General features: G+C 36.3%; 1 protein-coding gene and 1 long non-coding RNA gene across 4 annotated transcripts in view; both read right to left on the bottom strand.

Annotated features, from left to right (window-relative positions):
- Positions 1–23,220, bottom strand: part of LOC123537554 (CWF19-like protein 1) — a 281,916-nt gene that overhangs the window by 24,907 nt on the left and 233,789 nt on the right. For all 3 annotated transcript variants that reach the window (XM_053529211.1, XM_053529213.1, XM_053529212.1), the window contains 2 exons: positions 21,843–21,936; positions 12,226–12,339 (listed from right to left, as the gene is read on the bottom strand). In XM_053529211.1, the coding sequence (XP_053385186.1) occupies positions 12,226–12,339; positions 21,843–21,936 (208 nt within the window). The remainder of the gene's footprint in view (positions 1–12,225; positions 12,340–21,842; positions 21,937–23,220) is intronic.
- Positions 15,722–18,076, bottom strand: LOC123537556 (uncharacterized). The gene is made up of 2 exons (XR_008368222.1): positions 16,995–18,076; positions 15,722–16,404 (listed from the first exon to the last, which is right to left on the bottom strand). It is a non-coding gene; the product is annotated as an uncharacterized LOC123537556 (long non-coding RNA).

Below are 23,220 nucleotides of genomic sequence, written 5' to 3'. Positions count from 1 at the left end.
GTTAAATAGGCATGGTCGAGAAAAAAAGACTGTAGAAAATGGCCGCTAGTGCTGTCGTTGAACTCGGATGGTAACATTTATAGACTATCCATTAACTCCGATGATTTTGAATAATTTTGTATGTAAAAAGTATTACTGGCAGTGATTTGACGGAAACAAAATTATTTTTTAAAATGGCATTTTCATTTCAAGAGACTTTAGGACTATATTCATTCACACCCGGGCTGAAGTTTAAACTAGTTCACGCGTTCTTGCCATTTTCCGCCATGCGAAAGCCAGCCATATTTTTGCAGTTACGCCGAAGCATTATAGTACATATTGCCATTTTGCCAGCTTTTTTGATGGTGGAGGAAAACCACTACAGGTGCCTCCGGGCTACTGCAGAAGGTAATTTCACCTCGGGTTTTGCAAGTGCAAATTGCTTCTGGTCGTCAGTCCTTTGAATTTCGTTTGAAGAATTTAGTATCTTTAATGAATCTCAAATGCCCGTTCTTGTTTTGAAAGCGGTGCTTGATAGGTGTATAATCTTATTTGCTCATATTTAATTGCTCCTAATGTAAATCTGCCATTTTGTTTTATTCATAATTACATTTTCAACAAATACCAGTTTATTCATGGTCTAAAACTGCAAGTTGTTGATGTATACGCAAACGATTGAAAACGATTGTTTCAAATCTAAATGAGCAGAACTTTGCAAAATGTCACATGACTGTTAATCAGTTATTTCTTAACATGACAGCCACATGTAGCTTTAATTAACATATAACAAGGTAGATCAGAACTCTTCTTTGCTTGTTTACGATCTTACACAGTCAGCTATCAAATAAAACCGCATGAAAATAAAAGTTCTACTATACGACACAATATATTTGAAATTTTGTCTATGTATGTAGGAATTGCCAGCCTGACACAAAATACTTATTTATAGCTCTGTGTTAAAGATTTTTTGTTATACTGACACTGGAGGTGGTCAGTAACAAGAGATCACAGAGTGATCTTGGCGCCCACCAATGTGCCATTTTTGAGTGTTCCAAATTTCAAGACTTACTGACTAGCTCAAGGTCAAATTTCATTTCCGTACACAACACTTTGCATGTGGTCCAAAAACGAAAGCTGTAGCTTGAGAAATGTGAAAGTAGGTCACTAGATCAATTTCAAGGACGAAATGTGAAAGTAGGTCACTAGGTCAAAATCAAGGTCAAATTACACTTCAGAAAACAAATTTATGCATGTGGTCCAAATTTAAAGCCTGTACCTACAAAAATGTGGAAGTAGGTCACTAGGTCAATGTCAAGGTCAAAGTTTGTTTCGGTACACAATCCTATGCATGTGGTCTAAATTTGAAGCATGTAGCTACAGAAATGTGAAAGTAGGTCACTAGGTCAATCTTAAGGTCAAAGTTCATTTCGGTACACAAAACTATGCATGTGGTCCAAATTTGAAGGCTGTAGCTCGAGAAATGTGAAAGTAGGTCACTAGGTCAAAATCAAGGTCAAATTTTATTTCGGAACACAGAACTATGCATGTGTTCCAAATTTGAAGCCTGTACCTTCAAAAATGTGAAAGTAGGTCACTAGGTCAATGTAAAGGTCAAAGTTTGTTTCGGTACACAAAACTATGCATGTGGTCCAAATTTGAAGGCTGTAGCTTGAGAAATGTGAAAGTAGGTCAGTAGGTCAAAATCAAGGTCGAATTCCAATTCAGAACACAAAACTATGCATGTGGTCCAAATTTGAAGCCTGTACCTTCAAAAATGTGAAAGTAGGTCACTAGGTCAAAGTCAAGGTCAAAGTTTTTTTCAGTGCACAAAACTATGCAAGTGATCGAAATTTGAAGGCTGTAGCTACAGAAATGTGAAAGTAGGTCACTAGGTCAAAATCAAGGTCAACTCATGTCAAGGTTCATCTTGCCACTCAAAACAATACGTGTGGTCCAAATTTGAATGTTGTAGGTTATTGACAAGAAGATTTTAAAATCTTTTCCCTATATAAGTCTATATGAACCATGTGACCCCCCAGGGCGGGGCCATATTTGACCCTAGGGGGATAATTTGAACAAACTTGGTAGAGAACCACTGGATGATGCTACATTACAAATGCCAAAGCCCTAGGCTTTGTGGTTTGGACAAGAAGATTTTCAACGTTTTTCCCTATGTAAGTCTATGTAAACCATGTGACCCCCAGGGCGGAGCCATATTTGACCCTAGGGGGATAATTTGAACAATCTTAGTAGAAGACCACTAGATGATGTCATATACAAAATATCAAAGCCCTAGGCCCTGTGGTTTTGAACAAGAGGTTTTTCAAAGTTTTTCCCTATATAAGTCTATATAAACCATGTGACCCCCGGGGCGGGGCCATATTAGACCCCAAGGAAATATTTTGAATCATCTTGGTAGAGGACCACTAGATGATGCTTCATACCAAATATCAAAGCCCTAGGCTCTGTGGTTTTGGACAAGAAGATTTTCAAAGTTTTTCCCTATATAAATCTATGTAAATTATAGAAATAAACAAAGGGCCATAACTTACTAAAAAATTGTTGAACCAGTCTGATTTTCAGGGGGACACAACTAGGGTACCAATACATCATTCTGACAAAGTTTGGTCAAAATCCCCCAGGTAGTTTCTGAGGAGATGCGATAACGAGAAATTGTTAACGGACGGAAGGACGGACGGACTGATGAACGGACGGACGGAAGGACGACCGACCACGGACGCAGAGTGATTTGAATAGCCCACCATCTGATGATGGTGGGCTAATGAATGGGCCTTACTAATACTTGTATCATCGGTAACACATATTTGAAGTTTAACAAAAGATCACAGAGTGATCTTGGCGCCCACCAATGTGCCATTTTTGAGTGTTCCAAATTTCAAGTCTTATTGACTAGCTCAAGGTCAAATTTCATTTCCGTACACAACACAAATCTATGCATGTGGTCCAAATTTGAAGCCTGTACCTTCAAAAATCTGAAAGTAGGTCACTAGGTCAATGTCAAGGCCAAAGTTTGTTTCAGTACACAAAACTATGCATGTGGTCCTAAATTTGAAGCCTGTAGCTACAGAAATGTGAAAGTAGGTCACTAGGTCAATCTTAAGGTCAAAGTTCATTTCGGTAAACAAAACTATGCAAGTGGTCCAAATTTGAAGGCTGTAGCTTGAGAAATGTAAAAGTAGGTCACTAGGTCAAAATCCAGGTCAAATTTTACTGCGGAATACAAAACTATGCATGTGGTCCAAATTTGAAGCCTGTACCTTCAAAAATGTGAAAGTAGGTCACTAGGTCAATGTAAAGGTCAAAGTTTGTTTCGGTATACAAAACTATGCATGTGGTCCAAATTTGAAGGCTGTAGCTTGAGAAATGTAAAAGTAGGTCACTAGGTCAAAATCAAGGTCAAATTTTATTTCGGAATACAAAACTATGCATGTGGTCTAAATTTGAAGCCTGTACCTTAAAAATGTGAAAGTAGGTCACTAGGTCAATGTAAAGGTCAAAGGTCATTTCAGTACACAAAACTATGCAAGTGGTCCAAATTTGAAGGCTGTAGCTTGAGAAATGTAAAAGTAGGTCACTAGGTCAAATTCAAGGTCAAATTTTATTTCAGAATACAAAACTATGCATGTGGTCCAAATTTGAAGCCTGTACCTTCAAAAATGTGAAAGTAGGTCACTAGGTCAATGTCAAGGTCAAAGTTTTTTTCGGTACACAAAACTATGCATGTAGTCCAAATTTGAAGGCTGTAGCTTGAGAAATGTGAAAGTAGGTCACTAGGTCAAAATCAATGTCAAATTTCATTTTGAAACACGAAACTATGCATTTGGTCCAAATTTGATGCCTGTACCTTCAAAAATCTAGGTCAATATAAAGGTCAAAGTTTTTTCCAGTGCACAAAATTATGCATGTGGTCCAAATTTGAAGGCTGTAGCTACAGAATTGTGAAAGTAGGTCACTAGGTCAAAATCAAGGTCAACTCATGTCAAGGTTCATCTTGCCACTCAAAAATATACATGTGTTCCAAGTTTGAATGTTGTAGTTACTGACAAGAACATTTTAAAAGCTTTTCCCTATATAAGTCTATATGAACCATGTGACCCCCGGGGCGGGGCCATATTTAACCCTAGGAGGATAATTTGAACAAACTTGGTAGAGAACCACTAGATGATGCTACATTACAAGTGTCAAAGCCCTAGGCTTTGTGGTTTGGACAAGAAGATTTTCAAAGTTTTTCCCTATATAAGTCTATGTAAACCATATGACCACCAGGGCGGGGCCATATTTGACCCTAGGGGTATAATTTGTATAATCTTAGTTAAAGACCACTAGATGATGTCACATACAAAATATCAAAGCCCTAGGCCCTGTGGTTTTGGACAAGAGGTTATTCAAAGTTTTATATCCCTATATAAGTCTATATAAACCATGTGACCCCCAGGGCGGGGCCATATTTGACCCCAGAGAAATAATTTGAATCATCTTGGTAGAGGACCACTAGATGATGCTTCATACCAAATATCAAAGCCCTAGGCTCTGTGGTTTTGGACAAGAAGGTTTTCAAAGTTTTTCCCTATATAAATCTATATAAATTATAGAAATAAACAAAGGGCCATAACTCACTCATAAATTGTTGAACCAGTCTGATTTTCAGGGGGACACAACTAGGGTACCAATACATCATTCTGACAAAGTTTGGTCAAAATGCCCCCAGTAGTTTCTGAGGAGATGCGATAACGAGAAATTGTTAACGGACGGACGGACGGACTGACGGACAGACGGAATGACGGACGGACGGACCACGGACGCAGAGTGATTTTAATAGCCCACCATCTGATGATGGTGGGCTAAAAATAAATACTTAAAGCCCTGCTCCCGTCTTACCTTTTAACCGTGAATTGTCACTGAAAAAGCATGAAAACCCTGACTATGAACAGTGACACTTGTTAAAATAGAGTCTATTTTATATAAAATTCTATATGAAATACCTGTAGTTTTGGTGCTAAAGTGTGGCACGTGGCCGTTAACTGTTACCTATTGTAATCATGGGTTGCATACACACAAAAGAATTTGAATAGCCGGGGAGCAGGGCTTTAACAAGAGGACCATGATGGTCCTGAATCGCTCACCTGTCCCAACATGACCCAGTTTTGAACTGAGTATGACGTCGTTTTTTTCTATTATTTGACATAGTGACCCAGTTTTTGAGCTCATGTGACCCAGTTTTGAACCTGACCTAGATATCATCAAGGTGAACATTCAGACCAACTTTCATGAAGATCCATTGAAAAATATGGCCTCTAGAGAGGTCACAAGGTTTTTTCATTATTTGACCTACTGACCTAGTTATTGACGGCACGTGACCCAGTTTCAAACGTGACCTAGATATCATCAAGGTGAACATTCTGACCAATTTTCAGGAAGATCCATTCAAAAGTATGGCCTCCAGAGAGGTCACAAGGTTTTTCTATTTTTAGACCTAATGACCTAGATTTTGACCACAGCTGACCCAGTTTCGTATTTGACCTAGATATAATCAAGATGAACATTCAGACCAACTTTCATACAGATCCCATGAAAAATATGGCCTCTAGAGAGGTCACAACGTTTTTCTATTATTTGACCTACTGACCTAGTTTTTGACGGCACGTGACCCAGTTTCAAACTTGACCTAGATATCATCAAGGTGAACATTCTGACCGATTTTCATGAAGATTTTGTGAAAAATATGGCCTCTAGAGAGGTCACAAGGTTTTTCTATTTTTAGACCTACTGACCTAGTTTTTAAACACAGTTGACCCAGTTTCGAACTTGACCTAGATATCATCAAGATGAACATTCAGACCAACCTTCATACAGATCCTATGAAAAATATGGCCTCTAGAGAGGTCACAATGTTTTTTTATTATTTGACCTACTGACCTAGTTACTGAAGGCACGTGACCCAGTTTCAAACTTGACCTAGATATCTTCAAGGTGAATATTCTGACCAATTTTCATGAAGATCCATTCAAAAGTATGGCATCTAGAGAGGTCACAAGGTTTTTCTATTTTTAGACCTAATGACCTAGTTTTTGACCGCAGCTTCCCAGTTTCGAACTTGACCTAGATATCATCAAGATGAACATTCAGACCAACTTTCATACAGATCCCATGAAAAATATGGCCTCTAGAGAGGTCACAAGGTTTTTCTATTATTTGACCTACTGACCTAGTTTTTGATGGCACGTGACCCAGTTTCGAACTTGACCTAGATATCATCAAGGTGAACATTCTGACCAATGTTCATGAAGATCTTGTGAAAAATATGGCCTCTAGAGCGGTCACAAGGTTTTTCTATTTTTAGACCTACTGACCTAGTTTTTGACCGCAGTTGACCCAGTTTCGAACTTGACCTAGATATCATCAAGATGAACATTCTGACCAACTTTCATAAAGATCCCATGAAAAATGTGACCTCTAGAGTGGTCACAAACAAAAGTTTACGCACGGACGGACGGACGCTGCGCGATCACAAAAGCTCACACTGTCACTTTGTGACATGTGAGCTAAAAATCAGTCCATGCATGTAGAATCAGAGCCCGGACAAGACACTGCGGGAGGACGGACGGACGAAAGAAACAAAGCAACTTCTAGACTCTAAACCAAAAGGACAATGATCGTAATGAAATCAACCAGAATTACTCGACATGGCAATAAGGACCATACATAAGTACAAACTGTTTACTGACTGCAAGTATACACATTTTACACGAATGAAAGATGAAAGAAATCACAAAAACGCTGACAGACTAAATAGATACAAAATATACATAAAGAAGAGATACAACGGCGCATATAACATGCCTACAAGACCGTTTTTTTGCTTTTATACAGCTGTATTCTCAATAGCCGACAGCTGACTTCAACGACTGACTATTTCAAATACAGCGGCCATTTTCGACAGTCTTTTTCTCTCGACCATGCCTATTTAACGGCTAATATACTTTTTCAGGAATAATGTAGAACCCGGAAACTTCACACAGCTGTTCCGAAAGGACACATCTGTTAAACCAGATGATAAAAGTTTTCACAGGTTGTTCATAAACAAAACAATTTGCGCAAAACTTTGGATTTTTGCTCGATTTTTCAAACTGAAGGAATTATAAGCAAATATCTCGAAACATAACAATCGTTTTTGGCCCAGAAATTGTAAATGTAAGCCATGGTCATTCCTTGACAAAACTGTCAAGTTGATTTGCAAGAATTGGCTTCGTTTTAATAGAAATAAATGAAAAACTTTACCTACAGATTTACAGCTGGGTTACATTTCCAGCTGGGTTACATTTCCAGCGGGCATCAGGATAGCCGGTTATCCAGTGTGGGTCATGATTTGAACAAATTTGGTAGAGGTCCATTAGGCAATGCTTCACACCAAATATCTAAGCTCTAGGCCTTCTGGTTTTTGAGAAGAAGATTTTTTAAGTTTTTCCTTTCGGTTGCCATGGCAACCACAGTATGCATGGAATTCAATTCTTTGAATAATTTTGAAAGGGGGCCACCCAAGGATCATTCCTGTGAAGTTTGGTGTAATTCTGCCTAGTGGTTTTCAAGAAGAAGATTGTTTTAGAAAATGTTGACGGACGGACGACGGACGATGCACGACTGACGACTGACCTCTAGGGTGTTAACAAGCTTTTCCTTTGATTTGACCTGGTTACCTAGTTTTTGACCCCAGATGACCCAATAACGAACTCGTCCAAGATTTTACTGAGGGTAACATTCTGACCAAGTTTCATTAAGATTGGGCCAAAAATGTGACCTCTAGAGTGTTAACAGTCAAATTGTTGACGACGGACGACGACGGACACAGGGCAATCACTAAAGCTCACCTTTGAGCACTTTGTGCTCAGGTGAGCTAATAAGGCAGTAAAATTTACTAAAACAACAGACAATAAGTGACCACTTCAAATATGTTGATTTTAACACTACTTTAATACGCATTTAACCTGTAATACAAAGAAAATTACCATTCTGTGTTTAACTTTTTTATTATCTTGAAATAAAATTGATGATTTCAAAAACCTCGAAATCACTCTGAGGTTATGGGTACTATTTGCCCTTGGTCATAACATCTACGGCAAGTATTAAATTGATGACAAACCAATTGTCATTTTCAATGGTCTGATTGGCTGGTTTCATTTTTAGCATGTACATACTTTTATTTTTAATTCACAAACTTTTCTGACCAAGATCTTTATTTAATACATTTTAATATTTATTTGCTGTGTTTTAAGTCACACTGACACAATTTTATAGGTTGTATGGTGACAGATTTAAATGGTGCAGGAAGACCCCAGAGGTACCACTCCAGGCATCATCTCAGGCAAGAATGGGCCTCTGGGTAGAATGGCCTACCTTCCGTCAGCCAACTGGATATCTTTTTCACATGTTGACCTGAGTTGGGCTCGATCCCACAGTGGTTAGGGGCAAGTGATTCAAAGTCGGGCCACTCTTTATTTTATACTCGATGGTCAGAAAATGACTGAAAGCATATTAGCTAGATAGGTCCCTGAAGGGGATATATATTCAATGGAATATATAGATAAATACCTCCAATCAGGCAATTTGTAAACTGTCTTCATAAGCATATCACAGGGTTTTTCCACTTCATAATAGGGTCCTTGCCTCAGAAAATATCTTTTAAATTATGCAGTTTTCCCCAAAAACTGACTTTACATCAGGTTTTTTATTCCCCTTTGCCCAAATACCGAGCTATTTTTGCCCCAAATCTCAGGCCTAGGCCCCTTTCCCTCCTGGTTAAAAATACCAACCCAAAATCTGAAACGGATGACTCCTTTGTTTGGCAGCACTTTGTTGCTCCTATATCTCATCTCCATGTAATATATAACTGCCAAATGCATGTCAAATTCACATTCAATGTTGCCGTTGTTATTTACGTCGGGTAAATCTATGTTTTTCTAGCATTTTGAGACATCGTTACTGACTGTAACCATTTCGTTACCTAAATTTCGCTAAGTTTTTTCTAGCTTTCATCTTCTTGGCCTTTACAGAATTTGTTTTTCGTTGTTTTATTGTCTATATACTAGATCACAAACCAAATATTCCACTTTTCCATCGCGCATAAATTGTTCAAAGACAATCTCAAATTTCATATAAGTTTTTGTTTACGTACGGGAGATGCTTCCATTTGAGCGGAAATGGGCATGACTAGATACCGGAAAGGGCCCTTTCCGTGATATTTGATCGGAAAGGACCTAACATGATCGGAAAGGGCCTGCCATATGTTTATTATTGGAATTTATTTAACTATTTCTTCATATTTCATTATGGCATAATAAAAGAAAATAAATTAAGAAAAAAAAGTTATCAATTTGTTATTTTTAAATGAATTATAGACAAAATACAAGTCATGGCATAAACCGCGCTGATCGGAAAGGGCTTAACATGATCGGAAAGGGCCTGCTTTATGTTTATTATTGGAACTATTATTTCTTCACATTTCATTTAACAAATGAAAAAGGAAATAAAAAAATATCCATATTCGATTTTTAAATGAATTATGGACAAAATACAGGTCAAGACATAAACCGTGCTGATCGGAAAGGGCTTAGCATGATCGGAAAGGGCCTGTCATATGTTTATTATTGAAAATTGTTTATTTATTTCTTCATATTTCATTTATCATAACAAAAAGAAAAGAACATACGGTAAAAAAAATATCAATTTTTGGCTTTTAAATGAATTATAGGCAAAATACGCGCCAGTACATGAAGCGCGCTGATCGGAAAGGGCTCAACATGATCGGAAAGGGCCTGCCATATGTTTATTATTGGAAATTATTTATTTCTTTCTTCATATTTTATTTATCAAATCAAAAAGAAAAGAACCTAAGAATAAAATAACATTTTTTTTATAATTTTTAAATGAATTATTGTCAATATACGCGCCAGTACATAAAGCGCGCTGATCGGAAAGGGCTTAACATGATCGGAAAGGGCCTGTTATATGTTTATTATTGGAAATTATAAAGAATAGATTAAGATATATATATATATATATATATATATATATAATAGATTTTAAATGAACTAAAGACAGAAAACCTATTAGTGAATAAAAGCGCTGATCGGAAAGGGCCTTACTTGATCGGAAAGGAAATGTCTTGTGTTTCCTATAATAAACAACAGTTGTGTTTCCTATAATAAACAACAGATAAAAAGGTTTAAAATTTATTATATAAATATTTCACATCTTAATAAATAGGCAATGTAACACAAGAGAAGTATAGTATAAATTATCACATAATCAAACAAATCAGGGAATATGACGAATTCATTTAACTTTTTCAAAATTCAGATACATTTAATGTGTTGCTATTTTCTGTTTTATCTAATTATTATAACTTATCAAAAGAAGGTTCAATATTAACAAGAGCAAAGTACAACATGAAATAGAAATTTACAAAGAAATGTGATCAAGTTAGAATCTCATATATCAAGTCACATAAAAAGATCAATATATTGCAGATTAAAACAACAACGTGATATAGCGTCTTAATGAATGCGTTACAGCATATGCATTATTCACATTATTTACATAGTACGAGCCAAGTACAGAATGAAACATAATTTACAAAGAACGGTAATGAAGTTGGAATCTCATTGTTTAATTCACATACAAAAATTGAAAGATTAAATACCAACATGCTAAATCTTCTCAATGAATATGTTACAGCATATACATCTATTAACATTATATTAACATGGTATGAGCAAAGTACAACATATGTAAAGTGAATTATAATATTTTTATAATATAAAGACATTATTTGTCACATGGCACTTGTGTGTGTTTACAATTATACTGATTAACTGATGTAATCAATAGGTGTGATAATCCAATCATACCTTATCAGGACTAATCAGAGGCACGTGTTTGTTACGCCGCATATATTCAAAGACCGGTCCTCTCCGATCAGCGCGGTTTATGTCATGATCCGTATTTTGTCTATAATTAATTTAAAAATCGTAAATTGCTATTTCATAATTCATATTTTATTTTCTTTTTATTGGTTAAATGAAATATGAAAAAAAAAAAAAATAATTAAGTTCCAATAATAAACAAATAGCAGGCCCTTTCCGATCATGCTAAGCCCTTTCCGATCAGCACGGTTTATGTCATGACACGTATTCTGTCTATAATTCATTTAAAATTCGAGTATTGATATATCTTTTATTTTAAATTATTTTCTTTTTTATTTGTTAACAGAAATATGAAGTAATAATTAAATAATTTCCAATAATAAACATATAGCAAGCCCTTTCCGATCATGTTAAGCCCTTTCCGATCAGCGCGGTTTATGTCATGATCCGTATATTGTCCATAATTCATTTAAAAATCGAATATTGATATTTTTTTTATTTTAAATAATTTCCTTTTTCATTTATTAAATGAAATGTGAAGAAATAATAAAATAAGTTCCAATAATAAACATGTGACAGGCCCTTTCCGATCATGTTAAGCCCTTTCCGATCAGCGCGCTTTATGTCATGACTAGTATTTTGTCTATAATTCATTTAAAAATAACAAATTGATAACTTTTTTTTCTTAATTTATTTTCTTTTATTATGTCATAATGAAATATGAAGAAATAATTAAATAAATTCCAATAATAAACATATGGCAGGCCCTTTCCGATCATGTTAAGTCCTTTTTGCGAAAAGGGCCCTTTCCGGTATCTAGTCATAGCGAGCGGAAATTGCGCCTATATGACACTGACTGATAATGCGCTGACGAATATCGACGTTGTTGTCATCAGAATGCAGCAAAACATCGATTGTCGCCCAAAAATAATTAATTTTTTTTTGAAATTTCATTCCCCCCCCCCCCCGAAAATGACGGATTATTAGAGTCGGCGGGTCTGAGTAATGAAAAATCAACGAACTCTGGCCTAAATCAATCAAGCGAAACTCGTTATTAAGCGGAAACTGATTTATCTATTTTTAGTAACAGTGACCTTGACTATGAGTCCACTGACCCCAAAGTCAATCCCTTGGTGTTACTATAAGCTACCTATAGGCCAAGATTAGTTTCAATTTCTCAACCAAAACTAAAGTTATTGAATGGAAACCAAATTTTGACACCTTAAGGTCCCCTTAAGTACTTTGTACTAAGGTGCACTAAAAGGATATAGCAAAATTAATGTAAAAGGGTGTTGTATCTCTTTACCTGTCTAATATCAGAATGCACAGGTATTTCATTCAGTTCTATTGATTCACTCTCAGCACATTCAAAGAACATATCTTTAATGTCCTGGACACTGTCCTGTGGGATTGGCACAGCCTGAAATATAACAAGCAAATTCAGTGAATTTAATTCCCCCACCAAAAGGTTGTTTTGTGAATGAAGGGAGAAGGGACTATATTTTGAAAGATAAATATAGGTTCCAGATATTATACACAAGTTAAACACAACAGGACTGTGTCATGGTGTCTTAGTTCACTGAGTGTTATTTATGTTTTAATACAGAAACATGCTTAAAGTCACTACAAAGGTCTGAATGAGGTGTATATTAACAACAAAAACACCCACTGTTTGTCGTCAAATACATATCTCTATAGTTATAATGGTCTCTATGGGTAAGTGTAATATAAACTAAATCATTTTAACTGTCCAATTATTCAACCTGTTGTTGATGTGCTTTTACAACTTCATCTGCAAACTTTATTCAGTCAGTCTCTTTTTTATATAGGTTTAAAAACATAGATGAATAACTTTCTTACCCTGCAAAAACAAAATGTGGTCTTAACTCAGCTTAATATATCAAATAATGTGCAAAGTACTACATTCATTCAAGCCCACCCACTTAGCTCAACAAGGAGAATGCAGATCTACGGATCACATGGCAGTGAGTTCAATCCCCGGGCGGGGCGTATGTTCTCTGGACAATTTGATTAAAGACATTGTGTCTGATATATCATTCATCCTCCACCTCTGATTCAAGTGGGGAAGTTGGCAGTTACTTGCGGAGAACAGGTCTGTACTGGTACAGAATCCAGGAACACTGGTTAGCTAGGTTAACTGCCCACTGTTACATAACTGAATTACTGTTGAAAAAATGGCATTAAACCCAAAACAAACAAACAAACATTCATTCAATAAAATATTAAGACATTAAACATAAATGTCTTGGCCCAAAATATATCACAGTCAATTTGTTCTTTAAAGACACGCCACAAAATAACTGTATTCTTTTGTATTTCCGTGATGGTAATTATACATGCACCCACCACTGAACCATTTTTGAATGTTCCAAATTTCAAGACTAGCTCAAGGTCAAAATTAAGGTAAAAGTTCTTGTATCATAGCTCGGTGTTTTTTCTTAACAAATTTGGTGCAGGTAATTCGTATACACTGAGTACAGGGTGCTGTAACTAAAAGTGTGCGGGTATTTAATACCCGCACGCTAGTTACCGCACTGTTGGATAGGAAAGTATGCCAGCGTGTCTGGAACAGTAGACAGCGAAGTGTATTTTATTGATTTTCTGCTCCACGGTGCACAATCACGTGGTCTATGACGTCAAGCTATAGGTATCGCGCCAAGCATTTTTTGTCAACAAAGCGTCGATTCAAGAAGAAAATTCGTCGTAAGTATTTTGTTATGAATTTTTGTAAAATGTCTTTAGTATGTTGCAAGTCCTTTTATAGATGCGTACCTCCGATCACACAGCATCTGCCCGTGTCTGCTTTAGTTTGGCTGGAAAACGGGACAAACTGACCAAAATCTCAAAATCGCTCATGTTATTGCTCCAAGCTGATTCCAGAACCGCATTAAAACCAGCTTTCTCTTGCTAAAGTCTTCAAATGGCTGTTTTGGTTTGGTACTTTTTGTCTTCAAACATCTGCTGATTGATTATTTTTCACGTTAAAGGTGTTATTTTCAGGTATAAAAAGATATGATATTGCGGCAAGTTCTAAAAGATAAATGCTATCGCAACAAGCTGAAACGATAATCTTATTTTAAGTCCGTTTTCCCATCAGTTTTCATACGTAAATCAACGCATATCACTCTTTTATCTAAACACGATCTATAAGTCGAATTTATGTTGTGTATAATGCGAGTTTATAGACAAAACACGGAGCAAAAAATATGCCATCGCGGCTAGTTTTAAAGATAAATGTTACAACAATCTAAAATTTTAACTTGGAATTTAAGGCATTGCTCCCATTAATTTCCACAATTACCGCTTGGTACTCTTACATTGAAATACAGCTACTGGAAATAAAATTTTTAGGCAAAAACAGGGAGCTAAGATTATGCTACTGAGAAAGATCAATGATATATAATCAAATATCGCATAGAAAGTACTGTACAGATTATGACAAATTTCAATGGCTAATCAATACATCTGAGAAAATAATTATTTTAAGATACATGTATTGGGTCCCAAGAAAGAAAGAAACTGGTTAAATGATAATGCAAATGCTAAATTTATTTTAAGAAAATATAAGACATTCGATTATACGAGCTGTTCTTGTTTTACAGGTTCTTTTACTATCGAACTAGCCGGGAGACTGTTTTCAATCTTGTGGACAAATATGAGCGCCGAGCAGATGACAGGTCCATACAACGTGTGCCCACTAATAAACGCTGTATATTGGTAGACAGGTAATACAATGCAACCTCTGTGAGCAAGACCCTTTAGATACAAATATTGACTGTTATGTAGAGGTTGTTCTGGAGAGGTAAATTTGATAGTATATTTCAGCTGAGGGAAATTTTGATATGTTGTTATAGAGGGGGTTTTGCTTAACAGAGTGCCGCTCAGGAGAGGTTGTTCTGTAACCTATATTCATTTGAAAATAATAATAACAATAATAATAATGATAATAGTAATAATAATACCATTAACAAAATTATTATCTATAATGATAATAATAGGGGAAATTCTAGTCTGTAAACTCACTTTGCACCGGCAAAACAAACAAACTTCATAGGAAACGGCGTCATAGTACAAAATAATTGAATAAACTCTGGAGAGACCAGTCGAAAGCAAGACAAACAAAACCAACACTCGAGTTGAGTCTGTTCATAAGGAACTATGAGCAAAACAAAACTATCGACGCTCTTGGCCATGCCGTAAACAGTACATGTATGTATTCATTTGCTTTGGGATTAAATACGTGGCGATATGTTATAGCAGGCACACGACACGTCACATCTGCATTTATAATAAGTCTTATTTGAATCTTATAAGACTTACCAGTTTTTGTCTTTACTTTTTTGCTTGTTACAGGCACTATGACTTCGATCGCTCAAAGAGAACTAGGGCCTTGTGCCTAAAAAAGGTAGCTACTATAAGCATATACAGGAATGCTGTTAAAAGGATCCCTTGGTGTTTCGTGGGACAGCAGTACTAGTGCAAGGCGGAATGAAATTAGCGTAAGAATTGGACTCGACAACAGATGATACACAGCATGTTGGCGTGTTAATTGACATTTCTTCTTTTCGACTAAAAATTCAGACTGCTGACATCAGAAGTTTCTTTCAAAATGCTATTTCAGACATTATCATGAGTCAACAGACAAAATTTGAAGAATTTCTTTATGTTAAAAAATTTAGTTATTACACAGTTATTTCTCTTAAGCCTTTAAGGCCATGTATCATGATGTAGATTGAACTTTACGTTTAAACATTTGTAACATTTTACAACTAACACATTCCAGAACTGTCAGCTTCAATTTTATTATTTTTAAAGACATGTAACTTCATGTATAATAATACATAAACAATGATTGTAAAATAATGTATTATGTCCCGAAAATTCAGAAAAGTCAGAAAATTAGATACTAACAGCGATATTTGACTTTATCAAAATCTTTAACCAAAACATTCTTAGTTGAAACGGACATAACTCTGTCAAATTCAAACAAAGAAGCAGGAATCGTTTCATTGGTGTAGACTTTGATAGCAAATAACTATTTAATGTTACAAGTCAATGGCTTTGATAGTAACAGATATTTAAATTTGAAAGCCGCTTAAGAACAAAAAAATAGAGAGGCACGAGGGTTGCATCATGCCAAAAATGCTATTTGACACAATGACCAGAATGTACCACAAAAAATTAAGATCAACATGTCTTCATCAATTTTTCAAAGTATTCACTGGTTTAAATTACACAAACATTCCTGCGACGTTGCCTTATATCCCGATTCAGGAATGGCCTGTGCTTAATCAATGCACCACATTGTATGCAGGCAGACTCCAGCTGTCTTCATGACTGCGCATGTGCTCGGTGAGTTCGTAACGGGTCATCACCAGATAGCCGGAAATGTCAGAACTGAAAGTGCGAGGATTGTTCCCTCTCCTGTCGTGAACGTTTAAGTGTGAACTTATGCTCTCTTCATCTGAAAATTAATAGAAATAATGCTGTGATACTTTCCAAATTTTAAATAAAATATATTATGCACTTTTGTCATAATTATCTGCATATTTGGGAACCATGTTTTAGATATATACCAAACTTACAGTCATTTTCTTCAGAATTGTTGTATTCACAAGAGGAGAGGCCAAGAGCTTGTATGGCGGCCGTCCTCTGAATGTGCTGATGCTGATACAACTGAGCATAGGATAAACAGATCAAATATTTCGTAAATACACTCAAAAAACGTAAAGGATCGGTTGATAATTTTCCATTGATTTACAAGTAAACTGTTTCATTTTTTACCAGCTGTAATTTCAGTATTTATTTTCCTGTAATAAACTGATTCATACACTACAGTTCTTCGGTCATTAAGTTATTCCTACAGGAGTTTAGTGTGTCACACGTCTTCGAGATTCCAAGGTATAAAATTTATAAAGTTATAATTTTAAAGAAAATGCACATTATTTTCAAAAGCTTCTGAATGTTATCAAAACTAAAAAGTTCAAACTTCGCATATATGGCCCATTTTCTGTCCATTTGCTACACAGATATAAAATTACAGAAAATAGTTACCAATGTCTATCGAGAGCTGAAACCCCTAGGGAAACGTTTCTGTGTGACTTTTCTCGAGCGTATGCAAATTTCGCCTCTGGCGGAAAGCATTGCCACTCTGGCTGCACACGTTTGTCCTACCTTCATCAGCCATTCTGCGTTTGAATCTGCAAATAAAAAACACCGTTAGCCATCTTATTTATTATGATTGAGAAAAAAAGCTAATTTGAAAATTGAATACTAAAGCTATAAACTGCGTTGATTTTGCGTAGGTAATCTTTTCGAGATTTTTAAAATTTGAATATTTAGCGGTGCGTTAAGCAAGAAATAATTATTACGCTTGTGTCTTGAATGTGTGCTTAAGTGAAAATCGCGTATATAAAAAATAATAGCCTCGCGAATATACCGCTCTATATCAACACATAAACATATTTATCATGCTTTAAAGCCTTTGTTTTAACCGGTACAAACCTTTCAAGCCACCGTCATTGCACACAACAGTTTCAACTTGTTGCGATAGCATTTATCTTTTAGAACTTGCCGCAATATCATATCTTTTTATGCCTGAAAATAACACCTTTAACGTGAAAAATAATCAATCAGCGGATGTTTGAAGACAAAAAGTACCAAACCAAAACGGCCATTTGAAGACTTTAGCAAGAGAAAGCTGGTTTTAATGCGGTTCTGGAATCAGCTTGGAGCAATAACATGAGCGATTTTGAGATTTTGGTCAGTTTGCCCCGTTTTCCAGCCAAACTAAAGCAGACACGGGCAGATGCTGTGTGATCGGAGGTACGCATCTATAAAAGGCTTTGCAACATACTAAAGACATTTTACAAAAATTCGTAACAAAATACTTACGACGAATTTTCTTCTTGAATCAACGCTTTGACAAAAAATGCTTGGCGCGATACCTATAGCATGACGTCATAGACCACGTGATTGTGCACCGTGTGCTCTAGCATTGGTTTATTTTACCTGGGCTTTACACATTTGTAAAGCAAGGATTTTAAGTACTCACTGAACTGCTGTATATGGCAATGTGGAACGCCTACAACTACCATATATGGATGGCTATGATACAAAACAGAAAGAACATTAAAACTCTCAGGTAAACGATTTATACTTGGGGGCTATGCCCCCTCGTACAAATCGTTTACCCTCGAGTTTCAATGCTCTTTCTATTACATACCGGTACACAAAATGGTGCATGTGGTCCATGCATGTGGTCCAAAATGTGAAAGTAGGTCACTAGATCAATTTCAAGGTCAAAGTTCATTTCTGTATACAAAACTATGCATGTGCTTCAAATTTGAAGGCTGTAGTTTGAGAAATGTGAAAGTAGGTCACTAGGTCAATCTCAAGGTTAAAGTTTATTTCGGTGCCTAAAACTAGGTATGTGGTCTAAATCTGAAGGCTGTAACTTGAGAAATGTAAAAGTAGGTCACTAGGTCAAAATCAAGGTCAAATTTCATTTCGGAACACAAAACTATGCATGTAGTCCAAATTTGAAGTCTGTACCTTCAAAAATGGGAAAGTAGGTCACTAGGTCAATGGCAAGGTAAAAGTTTATTTCGTTACCTATATACAATATGTTATAACAAAACACTTGGATTAAAATTTGTATATATAAAAACCTATAGTTGTTTTCATTTTCTGCATTTTTTTTGGCCGATTATCAAAAAGGTATCATATAAGTTATTTATAGTAAAAAAAAAAAAAAATTCTATATAAGTCCTGAATCACTCACCTGTCCACATGCAACCCAGTTCATTGTGGCTAAGTTTCATTGAAAACCACCAAGTAGTTTCACTATTTTTAGACCTACAGATCTAGTTTTTGAAAGCATGTGACCCAGTTTCGAACTTGATCTAGATATCATCAAGGTGAACATTCTGACCAATTTTCATGAAGATCCATTGAAAAATATGGCCTCTAGGGAGGTCACAATGATTTTCTATTTTTAGACCTACTGACCTAGTTTTTGACCGCACATGACCCAGTTTCAAACTTAAACTAGATATCATCAAGATGAACATTCTGACCAACATTCATAAAGATCCCATGAAAAATGTGACCTCTAGAGTGGTCACAAGCAAAAGTTTACGCACGGACGATATAGACCTACTGACCTAGTTTTTGACCGTAGTTGACCCAGTTTCAAACTTGACCTAGATATCATCAAGATGAATATTCAGACCACCTTTCATACAGATCCCATGAAAAATATCGCCTCTAGAGAGGTCACAAGGTTTTTGTATTATTTGACCTACTGGCCTAGTTTTTGAAGGCACGTGATCAAATTTTGAATTTGAACTAGATATCATCAAGGTGAACATTCTGACCAATTTTCATGAAGATCCATTGAAAAGTATGGCCTCTAGAGAGGTCACAAGGTTTTTCTATTTTTAGACCTACTGACCTAGTTTTCAACCGCACATGACCCAGTTTCAAACTTGACCTAGATATCATAAAATTGAACATTCTCACCAATTTTCATGAAGATCCATTGAAAAATATGGCCTCTAGAGAGGTCAAAAGGTTTTTCTATTTTTAGACCTACTGATCTAGTTTTTGAATGCAGTTGACCCAGTTTCGAACTTCACCTAGATATTATCAAGATGAACATTCAGACCAACTTTCATACTGATCCCATGAAAATTATGGCCTCTAGAGAGGTCACAAGGTTTTTCTATTTTTAGACCTACTGACCTTGTTTTTGACCGCACGTGACCCAGTTTCAAACTTGACCTAGCTATCATAAAGGTGAACATTCTGACCAATTTTCATAAAGATCCCATAAAAATTTTACCTCTAGAGTGGTCACAAGCAAAAGTTTACGCACGGACGATGGACGCCGCGCGATCACAAAAGCTCACCTTGTCACTTTGTGAAAGGTGAGCTAACAAGACTGCCTCATGGTTGTGAACATTTGTGCCAAGTTACATCAAAAACCCTCCATGCACAAAGAAGAAATGCACCGGACAAAGTCATTCTTGAATTTGGCATTTGACCTCTAAGTGTGACCTTGACCTTAGACCTAGGGACCAGGTTCTTGCGCATGACACCTGGTTCTTGGGCACAACCATCCGTCTCATGGTCGTGAACATTTATGCCAAGTTACATCAAAATCCCTCCATGCATGAAGAAGTGTTCTAGACAAAGTCATTCTTGTATCTGACCTTTGGCCTCTATGTGTGACCTTGACCTTTGACCTAGGGACCAGGTTCTTGCGCATGACACTCCATCTCATAGTGGTGAACATTTGTGCTAAGTAATATTCAAATCCTGTTTTGCATGACAAAGTTATACACCGGACAGGAAAAATGTCCCATTGACCTTTGATCTCCAAGTGTGACCTTGACCTTTAAGCTAGGGTTCTGGGTGTTGCACATGAGACGTCATCTCATCATGGAGAATATTTATGCCAAGTAATATTAAAATCCCTTGATGGATGACAGAGTTCTGGAGTGGACAGGAAAAAAACCCTATTGACCTTTGACCTCCAACTGTGACCATGACCTTTGAGCTAGGGGTCTAAAAGTTGTGCATGACACATCGTCTTATTATGAGGTACATTTGTGCCAAGTAATATTAAAATCCCTTCATGGATGGCAGAGTTATGGACCGGACAGGAAAAAGGCCCTGTTGACCTTTGACCTCCAATTGTGACCTTAACCTATAAGCTATGGGTCCGGGTTTTGCGCATGACATGTCGTCTCATCATGGGGAACATTTGTGCCAAGTAATATCAAAATCCCTTCATGGATGACAGAGTTATGGACCGGACACGAAATTGCGGACGGACAAGGACGGACGGAAAGACGTACGGACGGGCGGACGGACGGACGGACAGGGCAAAAACAATATGTCTCCCCCAGAGGGGGGGAGACATAAATATGAAGTAAAACGATTTTTGGCAAACATTTCTGTTACGTGACCTCGTGAACGTAAATAGAAAATGCGGTTAAAAAAACAAAAACAATAATGATGTTGTTGCGTATCTTTAGTAAGTTTTGAATGAATCTTTATACATGTACATGTATTTTTTGACATGACATTGTATAATAAGATACAAACCATTTTGTAATTTCCTTGAGGGCAAATAGGTCACAGAGGTAAGATACCCGCTATTATAGTTTGACACGTTTACCTGTCAGTTTATACGGGATATTGCACATTCGCTTTAACAAATTAAAAAGTTGTTTTTTTATTGATTTTTACAACACTAGATCAAGAAGGTCTAATACCTATCAGTTGTTCCAGACTAGATCTACTTCTCAGCACTTTAAAGAACCGAGGCGGTACGATCAAACAGTGATGTGCAACATGGCGTAATGCCATGAAAATCTCGGGAAAACTATGCCGCTTTGATCTCCACATGATACCGACACACTTCTTAGCTCTTTGAGGGGGGGGTAAATTAATGAAGAAAACAAGGCCAATGCATTGCTTTGTTTATCAACAGAATAATTACTGATAATCGTTAAGGTTTTTTTTTTCGCTTTCAATACGGGTGGGTGGGGGATGTTACCCGATGACGATTATTGTGTCCATATTTTTGGGACACTTTTCAAAATAATTATTTTTCGGGAAATAAGTCTTGGGACAGTGAAAAAAATTATTATTTTATGCTGTCCCAAGACTTAGGGAAAATACGGTATATCATATTACTGTCTTTCTGTAATTAAGTTTTTCCAGCTTGTCTCCAAAAGTTGGCACAGCCTCAGGAAGGATAAACTTTTCTCCGACTTGTCAAATAAAATTAAATTTGGAAAGACCTAATATTCTTTATGAGAAAAAGTCATATTTATGATCTACCAAAACTGCACATAGCACCTTGATGCACTATGAGGGGAAAAAATTTACCTGAATCTGTAAATGTTGAGTTTTGTAGTTCCTCTCAAAAAATACCACTGCTTTACCCTGCTTCTTCAGATATTTCTTTATTGCCTTCTTGTATCTGAGAGATGTTAAAAAATGAATAGATTAACATAGCCAGCTGGGGTTAAAAACAGAATAATGCCATTAAAGATCAAATTTCTTGTTAGTAGTTAAGCTTCCCATGAAGTTTCCTTAAAAACCTGCAGGCTAAAGTATGACAGATGGATAAACAGAATCTGTGCTTCAAACATTTTGAAAACTCAATAGGTCTGTAATGAAATCACATCCTATTACACTTCCAGTCACCGATACCCCACCCATTGTATTTGTACATAGTACTTTATTTGCAAATACTTGTATTAGTTTTTGAGATAGTAATTTGCATGCAAAACTTTAACCAGGATTTTCTAAGTCTAAAAGGGGGCATAATTTGGCCAAAATAGATGTCAGAATTATGGGACTTTTAGAACCCCAAAGACACAAATGAAGCTGCATTTAGTTTTGGATATAAACTTGCATGAAAACTTTAACCAGGATTTTCTAAGTCCAAAAGGGGGCATAATTTGCCCAAAATATGTCAGAGTCATAGGACTTGATCCTGTGAAGTTGGTTATTGACCTAGAAAAAGAAAAAAATAAGTTTCAAACTATACGCCTTTAAATAATAGCTATTATACTTGCATGCAAAACTTCAACCAGGATTTTCAAAATCCAAATACGGGCATAATTTGGCCAAAATGCATGTCAGAGTTATGGGACTTGATGCCATCACCTAGTTTTAACACCCCGAAGACATAAGTGAAGTTTCAATTCAATATGTGCATTAGTTTTGGAAAACTTGATGCAAAACTTTAACCAGATTTTCTAAGTACAAAAGGGGGCATAATTTGGCCAAATTACATGTCAGAGTCATGGAACTTGACCCAGTAAGGTTGGTTATTAGCCTAGAAAAAGAAAAAATAAGTTTCAAACCTATATGCCTTTAAATGATAGCTATACCTACTTGCAAGCAAAACACGGATGCCAATGCCAACATCAGGATGAGTAGAATAGCTCAGACTATTCTTCAAATAGTCAAGCTTAGAGTCATATACCAGTCACCATGAGTAATTATACAATGCTAAAGGTCATTCAGTGTTCTGACTTACTTTGTTTCATGTTTTCCTGAGAAAATGTTTGCAAAGACAAACTTGTCAAGGCATTTTTTCCCAGCACAGTGTTACCTGAAAAATCTTAAAGCCAACGCACATGACATTAGGTACCATGTACATAGCAGGTACTTGATTATATTTTCCTTATCACTTGATGGATTTTGATAAAATACAATGCAATGCAGACGTGAAATGAGTGATTTATTGGCAAAA

Source organism: Mercenaria mercenaria, chromosome 17 (genome assembly GCF_021730395.1).
Source record: "Mercenaria mercenaria strain notata chromosome 17, MADL_Memer_1, whole genome shotgun sequence".
NCBI lineage: Eukaryota > Metazoa > Mollusca > Bivalvia > Venerida > Veneridae > Mercenaria > Mercenaria mercenaria.
Note: the sequence above shows the minus strand (reverse complement) of the source record. Positions and strands in the feature narration are given on the sequence as shown.